Source organism: Lissotriton vulgaris, chromosome 8, assembly GCF_964263255.1.
Source record: "Lissotriton vulgaris chromosome 8, aLisVul1.2, whole genome shotgun sequence".
Lineage (NCBI taxonomy): Eukaryota > Metazoa > Chordata > Amphibia > Caudata > Salamandridae > Lissotriton > Lissotriton vulgaris.
The window spans coordinates 1,368,871,529-1,368,891,755 of NC_141696.1; the positions used below are offsets into that span (position 1 = coordinate 1,368,871,529).

The following is a 20,227-nucleotide window of genomic DNA, read 5'->3' on the forward strand; positions in this document are numbered from 1 at the left end:
CAAGGGGTGTCCCGGCGCTTTATCAAAGAGGCCTGAGAAACCCAGAGACACAAAGGCAGAGACGCAACAGTCACAGTGATCACATGGAGAAGAGCATGGTCTTCAGCTCCTTCCTAAAAGCTAGGAGGTTATTAGCTTTACGGATGGAGAGAGGGAGCTCATTCCAAAAACGAGCTGCCACATATTGAAAAGACCGGCCTCCCATCCGGACTCGTTTGACAGCAGGTAACACCATTTTAGCCAAATCGGCTGACCGCAACATCCTCCGCGGAACATAGAAAGCGATGCGCTTCCTAATGTAGTTGGGGCCAACAGAGTGGAGGGCTTTGAACGCCAGCGTGAGGATTTTAAACCTGATTCTGCTAGAAATAGGTAGCCAGTGCAACCTATTTAGCAGCAATGAGGCACTGGCTCTCCTTGGCAGGCCGAATATGGCTCTGGCCGCCGAATTTTGGACAATTTGCAGTCTGGACAGAAGGTACTTTGGCAGGCCTGCAAAGAGCGCATTTGCGTAGTCTAAACGAGACCCCACATGCGCCTGGACTACAGTCTTACGGTATTGCAGGGAGAGCAGTGGAAGGAATTTCCTAAGCATCTTGAGGATGCCAAAGCATTTCCCTGATAGCCCCAAAATATGGGGTCGAAAAGAGAGGTCGTCATCAAACACAACTCCAAGGTTTTTCACTTGGGATGATGACTTCTCAGGAGGGAACATGTCCTGGGGCCACCACGACTTCCAGCCAGGATCGGGGGCACAGCCAAAAAAGAGCAGCTCAGACTTATCCGAGTTGCATTTCAGGCTGTGCCGCTGAAACCACGCAAAGACTGCACTCAGACAGTCTTTGATTCTGTCGCCGTCAAAGGCCTCTCCCTTCCTGCAGGTGAACAGGAGCTGGGTGTCATCAGCGTATGAGATGACCCGGGCCCCATACGCCTCCGCTACCCTCGCCAGAGGGGCTATGTAGATGTTAAAGATGGTGGGGCTCAGAATGGACCCTTGAGGCACCCCCACCTCTAGCGATGGCATTTCCGCGGAGAACGGTGGAGCCCAGATCACCTGTCGACGGTCGGCTAGGAAGGATTGAAACCAATCCAACACCGTCCCCCGCAGTCCTATCTCCCTGAGTCTTAAAAGGAGACCTGCGTGTGGGACGGTGTCGAAAGCCGCCGACAGGTCCAGCATGACTAACATAGCCTTTCCCCCCCGATCGAGCGTCTCCCTGATGGCGTCAGTCACCTCCACGAGGGCTGTCTCCGTGCTATAGTTAGCACGGAAGCCAGACTGAGAATCATGCAGCAAGTTGTTATTCTCAATGAAGGTGGTAAGAGTATGCTGAACATGTTTCTCAACCACCTTCGCCAGAGCAGGGAGGAGGGAGATCGGTCTGTAGTTAGCCAGCTGCAAGGGATCTAGCAGAGGTTTTTTGATCAGCGGCAGAATGAGTGTGTGTTTCCATTCTCGAGGTACCACCCCGGAGCTCAATGACAAATTGAGCAAGGGATTCAGCAAGCTGTTTACTGCCGATGCCACCTTGGCCAGACACTTGGCTGGGCAAGCATCCAGAGGTGAGCCCGATTGAAGCCGGGATAGTAGCTCAAGCGATGTTTCACAGGACAACTGGGGAAAGACCGATAGTGTGGGCCCGGACTCTACCTCTAAAGATGGTGCCGACCTCCATTTGCAACCTGAGGCATCGGCATCCATAGAAGGATCCACAGGGGGGGAAGGATTCTTGAATCTTTATAATTTTTGTGACAAAGAAGTCAGCAAGCTGCCTAATCCACTCTTCAGTATGAGAGTGTGAGAGGGCACCTGCAGCTGGGTCTACAAACTCTTTCACAATTCTGAACAATTCCCTACTCATGTTGTCAGCTTGGTCTATTCTGTGCTCGAGATAATCCTTTTTGGCTTCAGCAATCTGTTTGTGGTACAGTTTTATGACATCACGGTACTTGATTTTCTCTACAGGATCGTACTTGCGGCGCCAGAGTCTTTCCGCCTTTTTACAGTCTTGGCGCATTTTTCGTAGTGTGGAGGTAAACCAAGGAGCGGAGTCATGGCAGGGTGCTATTCTAGCTGACTTCAGTGGGGCTAGCTCCACAAATCTTGCTTGCAACCAGTTCTGAACCAAAGTTAGGTCAGCTTCTAGGTTCCCTGTCAGTTTACACGGATGTTGACATAGAGCATCAGAGAGCAAGTCAGCTGTCACTAAGTGAAAAGCTCTAGACTGTCGAGTCACCTCCTTCTGTGTTCTTTGGCTAGTCCTGGACTCGTGTGCTATAGCAAAGTTTATTAAAAAATGGTCTGACCAAAGGACTGGGAGCGGCAGGGACACCTCAATAGGCACCGTAGAAAAAATTAGGTCTAACGTGTGGCCTTTAACATGGGTGGGACTGTCAATAAAAGGGGCAAGCCCCAGCAGTGCAGTGATATCCCGCAATTTGGACGCTTCGGCGTCTGTTATTGAGTCCATGTGTAAATTTAAATCGCCCAGCAGCATACAGTGCACTGATCGCATGCAGGGTACGGACAGAGCCGACTGCAGGTCCTCGAAGAAAGAGCCAATGGGCCCAGGTGGTCTATAAATGAGAATCCTTGTACAAGTCTGTGAGGCCGATAGACGGAGAGTGAAGCCAAGGGCTTCACATCCTGCGATATTATCCACAGGGAAAGAAGAACACCCCAAGGCATTGTCCACTATCAGGGCCACCCCTCCTCCTCTGCCCCCAATTCTGTCTTTCCTTAGGATGGTATAGTTGGAAGGAAGGGCACAGGCAATATCCGGTTCCGAACCCGCCCCCAACCAAGTCTCAGTTAAAAATAGACATGATATTTTGGAGTGTGCAAGGAGATCCCAGATGTCCGAGGAGTGGCAGGCCAGGGACCTGGTGTTCAGTAGGGCGCTGTGACAATGCAAAGAGGGGGATGAAGGAGCAGGAGTTGGCGAAGGCGAAGGGCGCCAACCACACGCAGAACAGCCTTTACCCAGAAGGCGGCCTCCGGGGAAAAGACATTTGCAGCCCGACCGGTGAGGACGCAGAGCGAACAGGGCAACAGCGCTGTAGGTGATCATCCTGGAGCGGCAGATGACAACGCCAGCCACCGGATCGAAGCGACCCCCCTGCTCGATGGAGGAGCTGAGGGCCAGAGTCCCGCCTCGCACGCCTCCGAGACGCTGACGAGCGCAGACGGGCAGGACTCTGGCACGACTCAGGCGCAGAAGGGCGCGACCGCTGCGCGTCACCACTGCGCTCTACTGGCGAGCATTAAATAGCGTTGTCTCGGCGTCCCAGGTGACCTGGACGCTCCAAGATGGCGCTCGCGCTTCTTCCCCAATCAAAGATGGTGCTGACACCCACAACCTCCCGGTAACCCGGACCCGCCAAACAGCGGTGGTGTTTCCTCAAATTACTGTGCAGGTAAGGGCCAGATCAAAATAAGAGCAGGGGAGAAGGCTGTAATTTAAAAATAACAGAAATCCAAAAACGTGGATTTTTTAAAAAGTTTTCAAGAGCAAGCAAACGCGCGACCAGCGCGACCAGCAGCGAGGCGCCGAAGTGATTCTCGGCCTCAGGAACCCTAAACAGGCTCACCTCAGAACCAGCTCGCCCTAAATAGCGTCGTCTCGGCGTCCCAGGTGACCTGAACGCTCCAAGATGGCGCTCGCGCTTCTTCCCCAATCAAAGATGGCGCTGACACCCACAACCTCCCGGTAACCCGGACCCGCCAAACAGCGGTGGTGTTTCCTCAAATTACTGTGCAGGTAAGGGCCAGATCAAAATAAGAGCAGGGGAGAAGGCTGTAATTTAAAAATAACAGAAATCCAAAAACGTGGATTTTTAAAAAAGTTTTCAAGAGCAAGCAAACGCGCGACCAGCAGCAAGGCGCCGAAGTGATTCTCAGCCTCAGGAACCCTAAACAGGCTCACCTCAGAACCAGCTCGCCCTAAATAGCGTCGTCTCGGCGTCCCAGGTGACCTGGACGCTCCAAGATGGCGCTCGCGCTTCTTCCCCAATCAAAGATGGCGCTGACACCCACAGCCTCCCAGTAACCCGGAGCCGCCAAACAGCGGTGGTGTTTCCTCAAATTACTGTGCAGGTAAGGGCCAGATCAAAATAAGAGCAGGGGAGAAGGCTGTAATTTAAAAATAACAGAAATCCAAAAACGTGTATTTTTTAAAAAGTTTTCAAGAGCAAGCAAACGCGCGACCAGCAGCGAGGCGCCGAAGTGATTCTCGGCCTCAGGACCCTAAACAGCTGGCGTCACTGGTGCCTCCGTCCGGACGCACCCAGTCGCCTCTCCGTGTCCTCCACAACACTGTTGGCCCGTGATACTGCAGTGGGCCTGCTGCTGCAGCGGCGTTCCGTTACCAGCGGCAAGGACATGCTGCTGTGGTTGGAAGTGCCCTCGCTGGCATCCTCCACCCCCCCACCCCCCTCCCCCACCTGCTTCACCATGGCCAGTCGGCTGCAGACTCTGCACAGCTGCTGCCACCTGTTCAAGGGCCCTGGCAACGTCCTGGCAACATTGGACCATCTGCACCTGCATTGCAAGGGAGCGGCGGGAAAGTTGTGAGGTGGCATTTCCAATTATGTGATTGGACCTGGTGTAGGCAGACAGGCGGGTCAGCAGCTGGCGGTGGAGGCGGCGGGTGATATCCTGCTGGGATACCAGGATCTGGCTGTTCTCACGAACAACTGCTGTCATGCCCTGCATGCATTCTGTGAGCTGGCCCACATTTTGCACCGTCTTATGCAGCTGCAGGTGAATGGCTGCCAAGTGAAGTGCCTGCTTCTGATGTACCGCGAGCATGCAGCGTTCAATGGCCAGGCCAGGATCCCGTACATGGACACCTCTGCCCGTGCGTGTTGAGGCGTCACGCTGCTGGCGCGTCAGTCCACTGGACTGTGATCTTACTGTGGCTGTACGCCTTGTCTGCCTCCTGTGGGCTCTCCTCCACCGGTGGCAAGTCGCTCCCCCAGCCTCTCAGCGATTCACTCTTTGGCACGCCCTCTGAGGTCGTACCACCTCTTTTTTAATTTGTCTATCGAGCGCTGGGTTACCCCGACTTAATTGACCTTTGCGCGGATGCCCACCCAGATGCGGCGCTTGTCAGCCTCAGGCACCCTCCGGGAGTCCTTACCAAAAAGGCGAGCAAGGTCCTTACAGACTCCCTCAATGAGGAACTCAAGTTCCTACTCAGAAAATGTCATCTTCCTCTTCCTTCCTGGGGCACTGCTCCCTGCTGCTTCCTGGGACATTTTGAAAGTTGTTAGTGTCCTGGTGTGGTGCTGCAAGTTGTCTGTAGTGGAGCTCTGGCCAGTACTGCTTCCACTTTCAGGCTCAGTGATCAGAATGAGGGAGGGAATAGCCTACTTCCTGGTTGTGATGTCATCAATGGGCTCGTAATTGCGAGTTCGCAATTTCAACATGGTCAACGGGCGAATCTGCGATTTTTCTGTGATTTTCTGGTTATCGCTATCGGCAATTGCGGCCGATTACGATTCGCTTTTTGAAATCGCTTTTGTTGATGCATCCCATTCTGCAAATTCTAAATTGCGATTCGGTATTTTTCACAATTTAAAATTCGCAGAATATGGCATTGATGCATCTGGGTGTATGTGTATTAAAACTTTATACACAAATTATTGATTACATAATAAAGGATGTAACAGAATAGAAACTAGAAATACCCTATAAAAGACAATACTTTAAAACACCATACTCTTTCAAAATAAGGGATGGCGACTAAGGAGGGCTTAATCACAAAAATATTCAAAGACTCCAAGAGCAGTTACTTTGCCACTGTCAAATGCAAAGTTTTATAGAGTCTCCTGGCCTGAAGTAATTAAGGGCAGACAAGCAACATATGGGACACCTCTTCCCTATCCTTAAGTTGTATTCGCTAACTTCATTGTGCTCGGAGCTACTCTCTTTTCTACCCTAGAAACATCAAACATTCACAGTCACCTAGTTTAAAAAAAATATTTCACCCGATTTTGGCCTCACCCGTTTAAATCTCAGAGCGTAGCTCCTTTTAGAATAATGTGGCTAAATGAAAATCGGAAGCAGGTACCCAAACAGAAAGAGGAGAAGATCATTAGCAGTCAATTTAATATTAAATACAGCCCCAGCGGATGGAAATGTTATGCTGGGGTTGGTCAAGGTTCAAGATTGGCTTCCTCTGTGTGAGAGTATGAAAACAGGATTTAAAATGAGACCTGAATCTACAGGTGTCAAGCAAAGCATTTCAAAACAATAAAGTATCTGTCTGCCCAGGGAAACAACCTTTACAACGCAACTTTTACAACGCACTACCATCACAACGAAACTTTTACAACGCAACATCCATTACAACGCATGACACTACAACGCATGACACTACAACGCATGACACTACAACGCATACCGCTACAACGCATGTCATTACAACGCAGTCATTACAATGCATACCATTACAACGCATACATTACAACGCTAATTACCCTTACACTATCCAACACTTACCCTAATGTTGCACCCCCTGGAGTTAGAATAGTAATTTTTACCCCTACACTTACCCTACTGTTGCACCCCCTGGAGTTAGAATAGTAATTATTACCCCTACACTATCCAACACTTACCCTACTGTTGCACCCCCTGGAGATAGAATAGTAATTTTTACCCCTACACTTACCCTACTGTTGCACCCCCTGGAGTTAGAATAGTAATTATTACCCCTACACTATCCAACACTTACCCTACTGTTGCACCCCCTGGAGTTAGAATAGTAATTATTACCCCTACACTATCCAACACTTACCCTACTGTTGCACCCCCTGGAGTTAGAATAGTAATTTTTACCCCTACACTTACCCTACTGTTGCACCCCCTGGAGTTAGAATAGTAATTATTACCCCTACACTATACAACACCTACCCTACTGTTGCACCCCCTGGAGTTAGAATAGTAATTATTACCCCTACACTATCCAACACATACCCTACTGTTGCACCCCCTGGAGTTAGAATAGTAATTTTTACCCCTACACTATCCAACACTTACCCTACTGTTGCACCCCCTGGAGTTAGAATAGTAATTTTTACCCCTACACTTACCCTACTGTTGCACCCCCTGGAGTTAGAATAGTAATTATTACCCCTACACTATCCAACACTTACCCTACTGTTGCACCCCCTGGAGTTAGAATAGTAATTTTTACCCCTACACTTACCCTACTGTTGCACCCCCTGGAGTTAGAATAGTAATTATTACCCCTACACTATCCAACACTTACCCTACTGTTGCACCCCCTGGAGTTAGAATAGTAATTATTACCCCTACACTATCCAACACTTACCCTACTGTTGCACGCCCTGGAGTTAGAATAGTAATTTTTACCCCTACACTTACCCTACTGTTGCACCCCCTAGAGTTAGAATTGTAATTTTTACCCCTACACTATCCAACACTTACCCTACTGTTGCACCCCCCCCCCTGGAGTTAGAATAGTAATTTTTACCCCTACACTATCCAATACTTACCATACATGCAATGTAATGGTATGCGTTGTAATGGTATGCGTTGTAAAGGTAGTATGCGTTGTAATGGAATGCGTTGTAAAGGTAGTTTTTTAAAATTCGTTGTAATGGCATGCGTTGTAATGGAATGCGTTGTAATGGATGTTGCGTTGTAACGGTATGCATTGTAAAAGTATGCGTTGTAACGTCATACATCCGTCTGCCCATGCACAAGTAAACCCACAGAGGCTAAATAAAGTAGTGGGGTGTCTTAAAATACAGGGGAGGAAAATACTTTTCTTTTCATATACACCCCTCACTCACTTTAGTAGTGACATTCTTTATCGTTGGGTACATCATGGCTGCTAAAAGCCAGGATGTGTTCGATATTATTCCAGGGAGATTTTTGTATAGATATTCTTTTTTTTCTGACCAGTGTTTAATATTACCACTAAAAATGACACATCCGTACCCAGGTATCCCTCTATTCACGGGGTGCATAAGCACTATAAAAATAATTATACTTATGATAATTAGGGGGAGGGGCAAAAAAGGAATACTATGGTCCTATGACCCTCAGCTTGCCAATATGTTTCTGCCTATTCTTATGGCCAAAATTAGTCCAGTGCATTTTCTGGACAAAAGTAATGTCAGTGTCCCGGTCCGATTCTAAGGTTCATTACACACAAAGGACATGCACGTATAATTGCATGTAACAGGGAACGCTACTTGCCTGTCCAGGGACTTGTACAAAAGTACCAGAAACACCAAATCCATACGGATGTATTAGTCAAGCCCCATGGGGTGCGGATACTTGTTTGGTCAGACAAATTCCAAGAGTCCCTAAACCGCAGTGTACCTACTTGGTACTTCACTTCCCGGCTCGTCATACTCCTCTTTATTTCGAGAAACCCTACTACTTTACCTAGACTCTGTGGGTTTACTTGTGCATAGCCAGGCGTGTGCTTTATTGTTTTGAAGTTTACGTTCCAGGAGAATGCATCTGAATATTTCCTAACTTTTCAGAAGGTCTTCCCTCCCTTCCGAGTGGTTTCTTTCCTTTGTGTCATTGTCAACCAAAACATAACTGATTGCCCTCTCTGGCAGGTATGTCTTGATGTTGCCATTCCTTCTCCATGCCTTTCCATTTTCATGAGCGAGATCGGGGAAGAAGTGGAGTCTGTTCCTTTGTGGCATTCATCACCAGCTGTTGTGTCTGCTGATAACAGGTTGACCTTGTTTCGGAAAAGAAACCTACAGATCATTGTTGCTCTAGAGGGTGCAGCAGTAGTTGCCCCAGAGGAGGAGTCTAACATGATGACCTGCTAAAAGTCTTTGATTATTATGAAGGGAGAGGGGGAGCTTTCGAAAGATCTTGATCCTGTTGTTGATTGGCTAAGTAGGGATTAAAACATGTTCATGTGTGACTGGATCATGCTCCACTTGATCTGAAAAAAATCTGTAATAGTGTGGCTTGGAAGTGTCAAATGCAACCAAACGCTAGAGGAGGTGTAATTGTCACATAAAAACAGAAATACATATCCCAAACATGCAACAGCAAATTTACAGTGTCACACTCCACCCACTCTGAATCTTGACAGAGGATTCTAATTCCTTTTTGGAGCTACTATTATAATTGGGGCATTGTTCAAGTCACACTGTGATTTTCAGCACAGGCCAGTGCCTTCTTTGGCTGCACTTATGACAGTCCTTAATCCACAGTGTAGGGATGCAAACAGCAATATGTGAAATGGGGATCTATGTTTTATAGGTGTTAGAGAAGAGGGTGACTTAATGAATCCTTACTGGTGAGAATTACAGCGCTGAAGCATTGGCCCCTATTCCAGATGCCGCCTAAGGCACCAGCATGCCCCCACTCCCCACCCAATATTGAATCATTTCGTTCAGCAAGACCCTCTGTCTGTCTCTTTATAATTCTCTATTTGTATTCATTGTCTTGTGTCTCTTGATTTCCTGGAATGTTAATTTGGTTTTTCGATCTCAAAACGTTGTGGATTTGAAGGAAACTAAGTTTTGGTAATCTGCATCAGTAGGTAGGAAGCTCCATATGACCATTTTGCAAAATCGACAGTTTTTGCCTTCTCCCTTCTTCTCTGAACTGACACTGTGCTGCTCAGTGTCTGAGTCAGTATACCGTGGAGGCCTCAGAGTGCTATATGACGGTTAGCTGTGAACATCTACGTAGTTTCATGTGGAATTGTTTAAACAAAAACACAAAGGGGTACATTTTTTCGCCATATTTTCATGTTGCCTGTTCTTTCGTAAGAACGAATACATTTGTAAAGGTGTATTTTTCACAATGTAGTCTTAATACTGCCTTTTAACGATAGCAGCTAGTATTTCAATGACTGTTTACACAATATGTTTTATCATTTCCTTATGCACTGCATCATTCCAAGGAATCTTAAAAAATCAATATTTATTTTCTTTCTTTTCCATCTAGGTGAATCTTCATTTTGGAAAATGCTGGCTGCCTTTGTAGCATCTGCCATAGCTGTGGTTTGCATTGTGCCAGCCTTATTTTTCTTGTCTCGTTACTTAAAACAGTGGATCAGTTACGTGTTCTTCCCAACATGCACTTTGCCTTCAAACATAAAAGAGGTAAATCATTTCTATTTACAAAACAAAGCCGAAAATGGTGTAACTAAATGTGAATGGCAAGGAGATATTCCGTCTTGTTTGTTATAAATGTTTGGCGGTACAGTTTATGTTAGTAGCATGTTACAGTTCATCTTGGTGGTGATGAGGGCTTGAGCTGTTGTTTAGTGCGATTGTTGTGGGGGCCTTGTTTAATTTGTGTTAAATTTCTTTATAGAAACGAGAAATGTGTTGTCCCTTCTACCTAAGTCTGTGGTTTGTATCCTACATGGTGATGTCATTGACTTATAATAATAATGATGTTAGTTGAATGTTTGTGCTAAGGATTCCACCAGAGGCATTTTGGGGAGCTCTGATGAGGATGTGATAAATTGGTCTTGGTTTAGTGTAGGACCTACTACTGTAACTAAGCTTGGACTTTGCATGAATATATCAACTTATTTCTACTTGAAATATGTGGGTTTCTTTAATTTGCATAATGTCTTTAAACAGCAAGCTCAGCTTAACCACTACGGAGCTGCAGCAACACAGTGGCCAATGGCATGAAAGGTTTTATGAGGGCGGTGATTGGCCTAGAGTGAGCTCTCCAAATGTTCCAATATAGAGCTCGTCTGAAAGGCCTCTTGTCAGTATCTAGTTGGTGACTGAATGAAACATTGCAATCCTGTCTAAAGAACTGTCGGTTTTAATGGGAAGGAAAGGGGAACCTGAGTAAAAGTTGAGGTAGCAAGCCTGCATTAGAAGTTACTAAACACAAGTTTGGAGATAAATTAACTTCATCATTCCATACTCATGGCAAAGCATGTCACTCAGTAAACATAAATGAACTCAAACTCTCCACATCTACCGCAATGCTCATGGTACTCACTGCACCTGGTGTACTCTCCAAAATATTTAATTTGACAACTTGTTAATCTCACTGTTGCTCTTACCTTTGCTGTTCCACATATTTGTATTCTTACTTGGAATGAGATCGTACTCTTTAACTTGTAAAGATGCTTATAAAGCTGCTCTTAAAAGTTATCATTCAGCGTGTAAAGAGGCACGCATTTTTTATGTTGCCAATACAATAACTAAGGCATCCAATCGTTCTTGGGCTCTATTCTCGGTAGTGAAGAAGTTAGCTGGCTCTGATACAATCCCTCCCCCTCCTGTCCTTGATGAAAATCAATGCAACAACATTGCTGACTTCTTTATCCAGAAGGTTGAACTCATTTACAAGTCACTGTCTACCCCTTCCCCTTCCTTGTGTAGTGTGGCTTCTGCATCTGACCCTACATATCTCAGTAAATGTGACCAGATAGCCAAGATTTTTTCTTGGCACCTATTTGATGAGACGTCTTTCCAAAATTGTTTAAACAGTATTAAATGTGGGTCTCCTCTTGATCCTTTTCCTATTAACATCCTTCGTCAGCTCTCTGCCACATCTAAAGGCGTCCTTATAGATCTTCTCAATGCCTCTATGCGGGAGGCCTTGGTACCCCCGAGTGGAAGCGAGCCATGGTCATTCTGTTGTGAAAAAGGCCGGAGCATCATCCCTACAAACTGCATTTGAGCTCGCGAACACAGAGTACTTTCGATACCTTCAAGTCCGTCACTCATTGCTAAAGAACATCCCACGTGGTACACTGCCCCCACAAGCCTCCACCCTGGAGGATAGACTGTTGGATGGACACTTGCCTGAACATGCAATCTCACTCACATATAAGAAACTGAAAAATAAACTCCCTGACTTACATCAGGGCCTCAAAGGGAGGTGGGAGGCTGATGGTTTGGAAATTGATGAAGGGAGTGGAGATGTGCGCTGGCCTCCCCTAAGGAGGTAGCTATCTCATCCAGGCTACGGCTCATTCAACAAAACATTTTACACAGAGTATACATCTCCATCACCAGACTGAAGGGAATGGGCAGGAGTGAGGACGACGGGTGTAGAAGGGGGTGCGGAATGATTGGCTCCTTCTTCCACATGATATGGGAGTGTCCGGTATTGCAGGCCTATTGGTTGAAAGTGGTGCGCTGTATGCAGGATGTTTGGGGGGGAGAATTGCGCCCAGAGGCGAAGCGTTGCATCCTGAACATTTGGGAGCCAACGGACCTACCAGCTAGAGGCAAACTGTGGGTCACACTCGGCCAAATGGTGGCGAAATGTAACATTGCGAGACTCTGGGGGGCAGTCACGTCTCCGCGTCTCCTGGAATGGAAGCGTGACATGGACTGGTGCATGTTACAATAAAGAACTGTATATGTAGCCCGGGGGTGCCCCCAGAAATGGGGGGAGATATGGAGTAAATGGAATGACTACAGAGGCAACATATGCGAACCCCCCCAGCCTAGACGTGCAGCGCTTGAGGTTGATGATTACGTGTCTAGATGTGCTACAATCCCATTGCTATAACATTAATATAATTGATTGTCCCTCATGTGTTCTACTGTACGCCTTCGTAGCTCGTTTGTGTGACCACAGAAGTTATTGTTTGTTCTTAAATGCAATAAAAAGATTTTTTTTAAAAGAAAAAGGCCGGAGCAGATCCTTCTGTACTATCTAACTTTAGACCTATATCTCTGCTTCCGGCTTTCTCCAAAATTTTGGAGAAACATATCAACACTCAATTGACACAACGCATAGATAAAGTTGGCTTTCTTCATTACTCACAATCCGGGTTCAGAGCCAACTTTTCAACTGAAACCGCTCTGCTTGGGGTTACTGAGAAACTGCGCCAGCATTTAGATCAAGGGGAAACTGCGGCACTCATTCTATTAGATTTGAGTCCTGCATTCCACACTGTGTCGCATAACACCTTGCTAAACGCCCTTCGGTCTCTTGGGCTGGACTGCACTGCTCTATCCTGGTTTGCTTCATTCCTTTATGGTCGCACTTTCCAAGTCTTCTCAGCTAAGGCATCATCTGTGATCTGCATATCAGCATATGGAGTCCCACAGGGATCTATTTTAAGCCCCCTGCTCGTCAACATCTATGTCAGACCTCTGGCAGAGATTGTGGAAGAGGCGGGTCTTTCCCTATATTCGTATGCGGATGATACGCAGATTGTCTTTTCGCTTTTCACCACTAAAGACGCTACGACATCTGCCCTTCAGTGAGGCCTACGGCAAGTGACAGAGTGGATGCGCCTTAACTTTTTGAAGTTAAATGGGGATAAGACTGAGGTCCTTATCCTGGGAAAGCACAAGGACCAATGGGGCCCTCATCATTGGCCTCAGGAAATGGGCTCCTTTCCCCTACCTGTTACCCATGTCCGTAATCTGGGCATCATTATTGATGATAGTCTCTCTATGAGACAACAGGTGGCGAGTGTTGCTGCCATTTGTTTCACGATCTTGAGGTGGCTTCGTAAGATCATTTGGATGCTTCCTGCCTCAACCCAACGCACGGTAATCCAGGCACTCGTCACTTCTCGCCTCGATTACGGCAATGTTCTATATCTCGGTAGCTGCCAAACGGTATTGAGAAAGCTACAGGTAGTTCAGAACTCTGCAGTATGCCTTCTCTGTCAAGATGCTAGACAGGCTTCCATCTCACCGTTTTTATGTGACTTTCACTGGCTTAGAATTGATCAAAGAATTACATTTAAAACCCTATGTTACATCTTTAAAATCAAACAAGGTGTGGCTCCAGCGTATCTGCAAGCGCTCATCCATCCTTACATTCCTTCTCGTCCCCTGCGCTCTACTGCCCATGGAGACTTCGTGATTCCCAGATTTAAACTTGCAAGAATGGGAGGCCGTTCCTTTTCTTGTCTTGGCCCCAAAATCTGGAATTCTCTTCCGGTGTCCTTGAAGAATGACCCGTACTATCTTAGCTTTCAAAGAAATCTTAAAACTTGGCTCTTTTAGTGGCAAATGGTTCTTGATTGCTCACTTCTAGCAACTTGTGTGCTAGGTGCCGGGAAACCCTTTTTGGGTAGCTGTGTGCGTTACAAAACTAATTTAATAATAATAATAATAATACCTAGGATGTTGTAAAGTGTACTGATTCTTCATGGAACAGCAGCACTTTTTAGAAACCACAAATAAATAGTGTTTTACTCTTCCTCAGCTGGAACCATATCACAGTGGATTTTATTTGCTGAGAATGTTGATTCACTAAGAATAAAAAAAAATGTTATCCTGGTAGTCACTTCTTCCCACAACTCAGATATGATAGGATAGAAACTTGGACATGAAGATAATCTCTTTATTGAATATGGAATCTCCAGCATTTCCCAATATCCAGTAAACTAAGCATTTCAATTTTGCACAGGTTTCTTTGTAAATATCTAGTACAGTCCTCATCCGAGATGTCACAATTCAGATCAATTTTCCAATTTCATTTATTTTTCAGCCAACAATTGTAAAATGTCCTTTAACATAAATTTTCATATTCATTACGTTTTCTTAAATATTCTTGTCTGAGCCAGGGGCCAGGTTTTGTAGAAAATAGTTACCCATGTTTGGATGATTTAAATCAGCCTCCTTTTTCTTAAGCCAATACCAATGATCTAAATGTTTCCTAAGTACATTTTGGCAATGATGATGTCTATATTTCAGTTCTTGCTAGAAAAAAATCTTGGGTTGTGCCTGAGTGAAGGGCTGCAATATGGCTACACTTGGGTGAGACTGTCAGCTGTGGAGGCAGTCTGAAGGGAATACACCCCTAAGAGTGCCCATCGAAGTGGGAACCTTACCTTTCTTACATCTTAACATAGAGAACAACCAGAAATTGTTCTAATTTGGCTAGCACATTGAAAAATGACCAGTCATCTCTGCTGATGACGAGTGGCTTGGTCCTCTGCCAGTGTTGGTTGCATGTTGACTGGGCCCACACTTGACTGCCATATGTGCCAATCAGATCCTCCAATGGTGGTCCCCCACGAAAATGAGCTAGCGCAACACTAGGTTTTGACATGACCATGACCCTAGGATATGCGCTCCCATTGGTGTAATCAACATGGCCTGTAGGTATCCTGATAGTTGGGTGGAAGGAGGAGTGCTGGACCAGGGTAAGTGGTAGGCCCAGGGTAGCACATGATCGCTGGCTTCCAGCTGGTTCAGAAACCCACAGGTGTGGCACAATAAGAGCAGACACATAGGCGCCCCAGAGACACCGTGCTGAACTGAGATTCTGGACCAGACTTTGGTTCCATGATACAGACCTACTTTGCCTTGCTGGCCTAATGGTCCATTATCCTTGAAGGAACTTATGGTATGGGTCTACTAATGCCTCTCCCCCTTGCCTTAAGACCAGGTTTCATTTGTGGGATGATGTTGGAACCATTGCACTCAATCTGCTTAACAACTGTATATTGTTGGCTTTTTGAGGACAGCTGTGTAGGGATTATATTACTAAGAGGTGTGCTGGCTGTGACTGCTTCTCAGCACCTGGTTCAAGATGCCGACCTTCTTCAGGTTGGTAGCCCTGGTGGGGGAGTGGGTAGATTTGGGGCTGCATCTAAAAGCAGCGCAACAGTGGGATTCCCACACCTCTTGTCTTGCACTTCCTTGTGCCCATTTTGTTGCATAAATGAGAGAGGAGATAGCTGATCTAGCGTGAAATTCGACAGAGGCATAAAGAGATGGCCGGCTCCTGACAGTGCCCGTGCTGTGCCACTCAAATATTACCCATGGCCTACTCAGTCTCCTCTTGGGTCACCATATTCCCTGAACTTGCAATGAGGGAACACTGCTACGGGCAAAGCATGACCACTACTAACCATGGGCAAAAAAGACCACAGACAGTCAAAGCTGGTTTTGAGAGCAGGTGCTCAACAAAGTCCATGGTCCAGGACACACAACTTGATGGCACCCTGTTCCAGCCGGGCATGGACACACCAATGGAACAAAACCTGCGGGCCATCCTAACCGATGTAAAGCAAGGTCTGTCATGGTAGACTCCAAGAGTGAGTCTCTGATTGACAGAATCGACTGGATGAAGGAACGGATTTATAAACACGAGGACTGCAAAGATCACCTGGAATGGCGGGTGTTAGATGCAGAAGACCATGCCAATGGATGCAGCGAGTAACTCCAGCATATAAAAAAATGTGCAAGAGGTAATCCAAGCTAAAAATGAAGACCTGGAGGCTTGCTTTCCCAGCAACAACCTGCGCAAACTGGGGCTCCTGGAATCTATTGACAGAATAGATGATTATGTAGAGAAGGTGTTGGAGAGTATATTTGATTAGTCTGCAGTCACCTCCATGTTCTCTGTAGAATGTATGCTCAGATCTCTTGGACTGTCCCCTTCTGAGGGCATAATCACCCAGTAGATAAAGTTCAAAGACAGCGATACAGCCTTGTGCCACAGGAAATGCCAAGACCTCACATATGGTGTTACTGAGATATCAATGTAATCAGACTTTACCCTTCCGGGACAACCAGCAAGAACAGAGTTTCGTCCAATCAAGAGGAAACTGCAGCCAGCAGTGATGCAGTATACCCTGCTGTACCCTGCAAACTATGCATCAAAAGTCTGCGCACACTCTCTGATTCCAAGCAGGCCACCAGATTTTGTAGCAGCGACATCCGCACCTTACAGAAATCAGAAATGGAGGGGCAGATAGTGCCTCCTATCACCCAGTAATGCTGACTGATAAACAGATCTCACTATCATTGTAGACACTGTCACTGCTGATAGCACGGTTATGTTTACTCCATACAATCAGTTTTACCTAGAAAGCAATAGACTTAGCAGAATATTCATGTTTTTTGGTATGGACCGGAGTGGCCCAGAGTCTTCTGGACACCGCTCTCAAACGCTAGGCCCTTGTGGAAACTGCTATATGAATTTGCCAGTATACTTCAGTGATGTTTGCAGTCATTGATGCCTTGTAGCACATTTTATTCCCTGCATTCCTCAGCCGCCCACTAAGTCTTGAGTGGAATGTGTGCCCTGCATCCTGTGGGAACAAATGACCATGCAAAACTTGCCAAGTATTAATTTATCTAAACAGGCACAACATGGATATTGGTCTCCAACAAAAGAAAACTCAGCGTTCTGACCGAATGACCTCTATGCTGCGAAGCATTCATCACTGAATAAGCCAAAGGTGTTGTAATTGTAATCACAAAGAGTACCCTAGTGCATCCTCAACAGATAGAATGAGACTGGGAAGGTCAATATATGATCCTGCCTGCCATCTTACTGGGTACAACTGTCTATATATACAGGCCTAACATAGACAGCCTTGATCTCTTTTGAGAGGTTTGGCGGAAGATTCCACAATTCAATCCACAGGCACCCATTTGGGGAAATTACTTCAATGTGGCCCTTGATCCTTTGTGTGACTGATCCACACCACCACCACACTCTGGTTGCTCAGAAATTTCATGTGATTGTGTCTGATATTAGTGTCCTTGATATCTGGCATACCAAACACCCTTACTCCAGAGAGGGTACTTATATCACATCTGCTCAAAATACATGGTCCAGGATAGACTACTGGTTGGTAACTAGAGATGATGGATCATGGACCACACTGATCGAACATTCACCCAGAAGTCTTTCCCACCTTGCCCCAGTTCTTTAAAAAATTGCCCTCATAGCATAAAGTCTTTTCCTGGAGACTGGTTTACGGGACTGTACATCTGTGCGGAAATAAATACGACATTCAGAAAAAAAACTTCCCTCAGTACCCAATCAGTGGTTAGTTCAAGCACACTCTAGGAATCCTTTATGGTGGTGATTCGTGCAACATGCATGACCAAACAGTTTGGTATCCTAAAGAACATGTAGGTTAACTTAGTAAACCTGAAAAAGATGTCCATGCCTTTTTAACAAGATCACTGCACCTCGGTATAAACTCAGGCACTAAGGGAATTCAATATTTACCTGGAATACTAAAAGGAGGCAGCTGAAAGTGAAGTAAACTACCTAGTCAGGTACGGAAAACCCAAACTTTATAGCGAGTTAGGCAGGCCACAGAATACTCTGGCTAACTTTCTGTGACGCCCAAGAGCTAGTTCAGACTTTATTCAAATGTGCTCAGATGCTTAGTAGACCTTGTACAAGGCAGAGGGAATTCTACAGAAATTCACAAAACTTTCTTCTGATCTATATCAGTCCAAGGCTGACCCCACAAGAGAGGATATGATTTCCTTTCTCGACATCATGGAATAGGCGGGACTAGATATTCCATACCACCAATAATTAGATGTGCCAATATCCATAGAGGAAATCATCCTCATTATTCTAAGCTTGCAGAGAGAGAGGCCCATGTGGTGGCTGGGCTGCCGCCTGAGTACTACAAGGAATATGCCCATATCCTAGTACTTTATCTCCTATATGTGTACAAGGAGTCCAGTGAAACTGGAAATCTCCCTTCCTAACTACATGAGGCTTTAATTATTACGATCCTCAAGCCAGATGAACCGCCTGAGTGATGCGACTTCTTCAGTCGGCTATCACTTACTAATATTGACAACTTAGGGCTAGATGTAGGTAATTGTAAATTACCGATTCGAAAATACCGAATTTTACCGATTCGGTATTTTCGAATTGGTAATTGCTATGTAGATAAAAAATAGGTAAAAATTACCGAATCGTTAAGATTCGGTAATTACCAAATCAGTATTTACCGATTTGGTAATTGCCATTCATTCCTATAGGCCTGGAGGCCCATAGGAATGAATGTCAATTACCGAATCGGTAAATACCGATTCGGTAAAATAGGGAAAGAGTCAAGGGTGGCAAGGTGTCACTTTGACACCCTGTTGCACCCCTGATTAGTGCTTGTGTGCACATGTGACACATGTATGTCTGCCACATGGCACAGTTGAAAATGCATTGATTTGCATTTTCAAAGGTATTCCTTATTTACCACCAACTAATAGTTGGTGGTAAATAACGAATCCTTAAAGCACATGAGCACTGTTTAAAGTGCTTCCTACATGTCATTTACCGATTCGGTAAATACCGAATCGGTAAATGATGATTCGGTAAATACCGAATCGGTAAATAGTGATTCGGTATTTACCAAATCTATAAATTGCCCCCTTACATCACAAAAGCCTATTACCAGTCGGTAACGGCCGATTTCGGCCATTACCGACCGGTAATACCCTTCCTACATCTGGCCCTTAATTTTGGCCACGGTTGTGGGTTATAGAAAACTTCCTCTACTTCATAAGTTAATACGATCTGATCAATTAGACGTTATGCCCCGGCACTCCACTTCTCACAGCCTCAGCACCATTTTATGCATTACTACACATGTGTGATCCCCAATTGAATGCTGTGGCAGTGCTTCTTGATGCTACTAAGGTATTTGACTACTTAGAATGGATATACTTTTCATGATACTGAAATGTATTGGCTTTACTCAATCTGCAGCACAGATTTGTCAAAATGGGTTACTACCAAATCCTCTTCAGATATCCAGAGGAATTAGGCAGGGTTGTCCCCATCCACAATCCTCTTTGCAATTGCTTTGGCACCCTTTGCTGCCAGACCTTTTGCCGTCAGATGCTTCTTCACATCTCTCCCTGTGCACAGGACGGTATGACTGTGACACTGCCACAAACATCTCACCCTTGATCAAAAAAATTCAAGAGCAAGAACATCCAATGCCAGTTGATCACATTATAGTAGAACTATTGGTTTGTATGTCCCTTTTATTTATGAAACAGGGTTCTTGAGATGGCCATTTTCTTAGGTTGTAAATTAGTTATTGATATCTTGGGTTGGGGATGGAGATATATTGCTAATATGTATCAATGAATGTTTTTTCACCGGCACCCTCTAGGACTGATTGCGTTTTGCAGCTATCTGTAACAATTTCAATAATTCTCTCTACTGGGTGTTATAATTTGTTTGTTTTCCTGAAATTCCTATCATAAAATGAATAACATAAAGTCTTATATCACAGGCACTGTCTTGAGCATCAAACGCATTCATGCCTTAGCATTAGCACATGTGGAAAGGTAAGGAGAACGAAGCAGAAAGGACTCACTAGCCACAAAATATAAGAGAACAAGTCGACAGATGCAAATTGTATTGTTTTGTGTTTGTTGAGATCCTCATGTGATCACTCAGACTCAGTCACCAGAGGCATGGGCCCTGAGGTCATAAGTATGATGACAAACATGGAATTTTTTCCTTCCTTCTTACTCAAGC

General features: G+C 45.5%; 1 protein-coding gene across 2 annotated transcripts in view; it reads left to right on the forward strand.

Moving 5' to 3' along the window:
• Positions 1-20,227, forward strand: part of IFNAR1 (interferon alpha and beta receptor subunit 1) — a 245,957-nt gene that overhangs the window by 223,327 nt on the left and 2,403 nt on the right. Inside the window, exon 10 of one of the 2 annotated variants that reach the window (XM_086935324.1) lies at positions 9,965-10,122. In XM_086935324.1, coding sequence (XP_086791450.1) covers positions 9,965-10,122 — 158 coding nt within the window. Of the gene's footprint in view, positions 1-9,964; positions 10,162-20,227 lie in introns of both variants that reach the window. The other variant, XM_086935325.1, reaches the window with a different exon arrangement.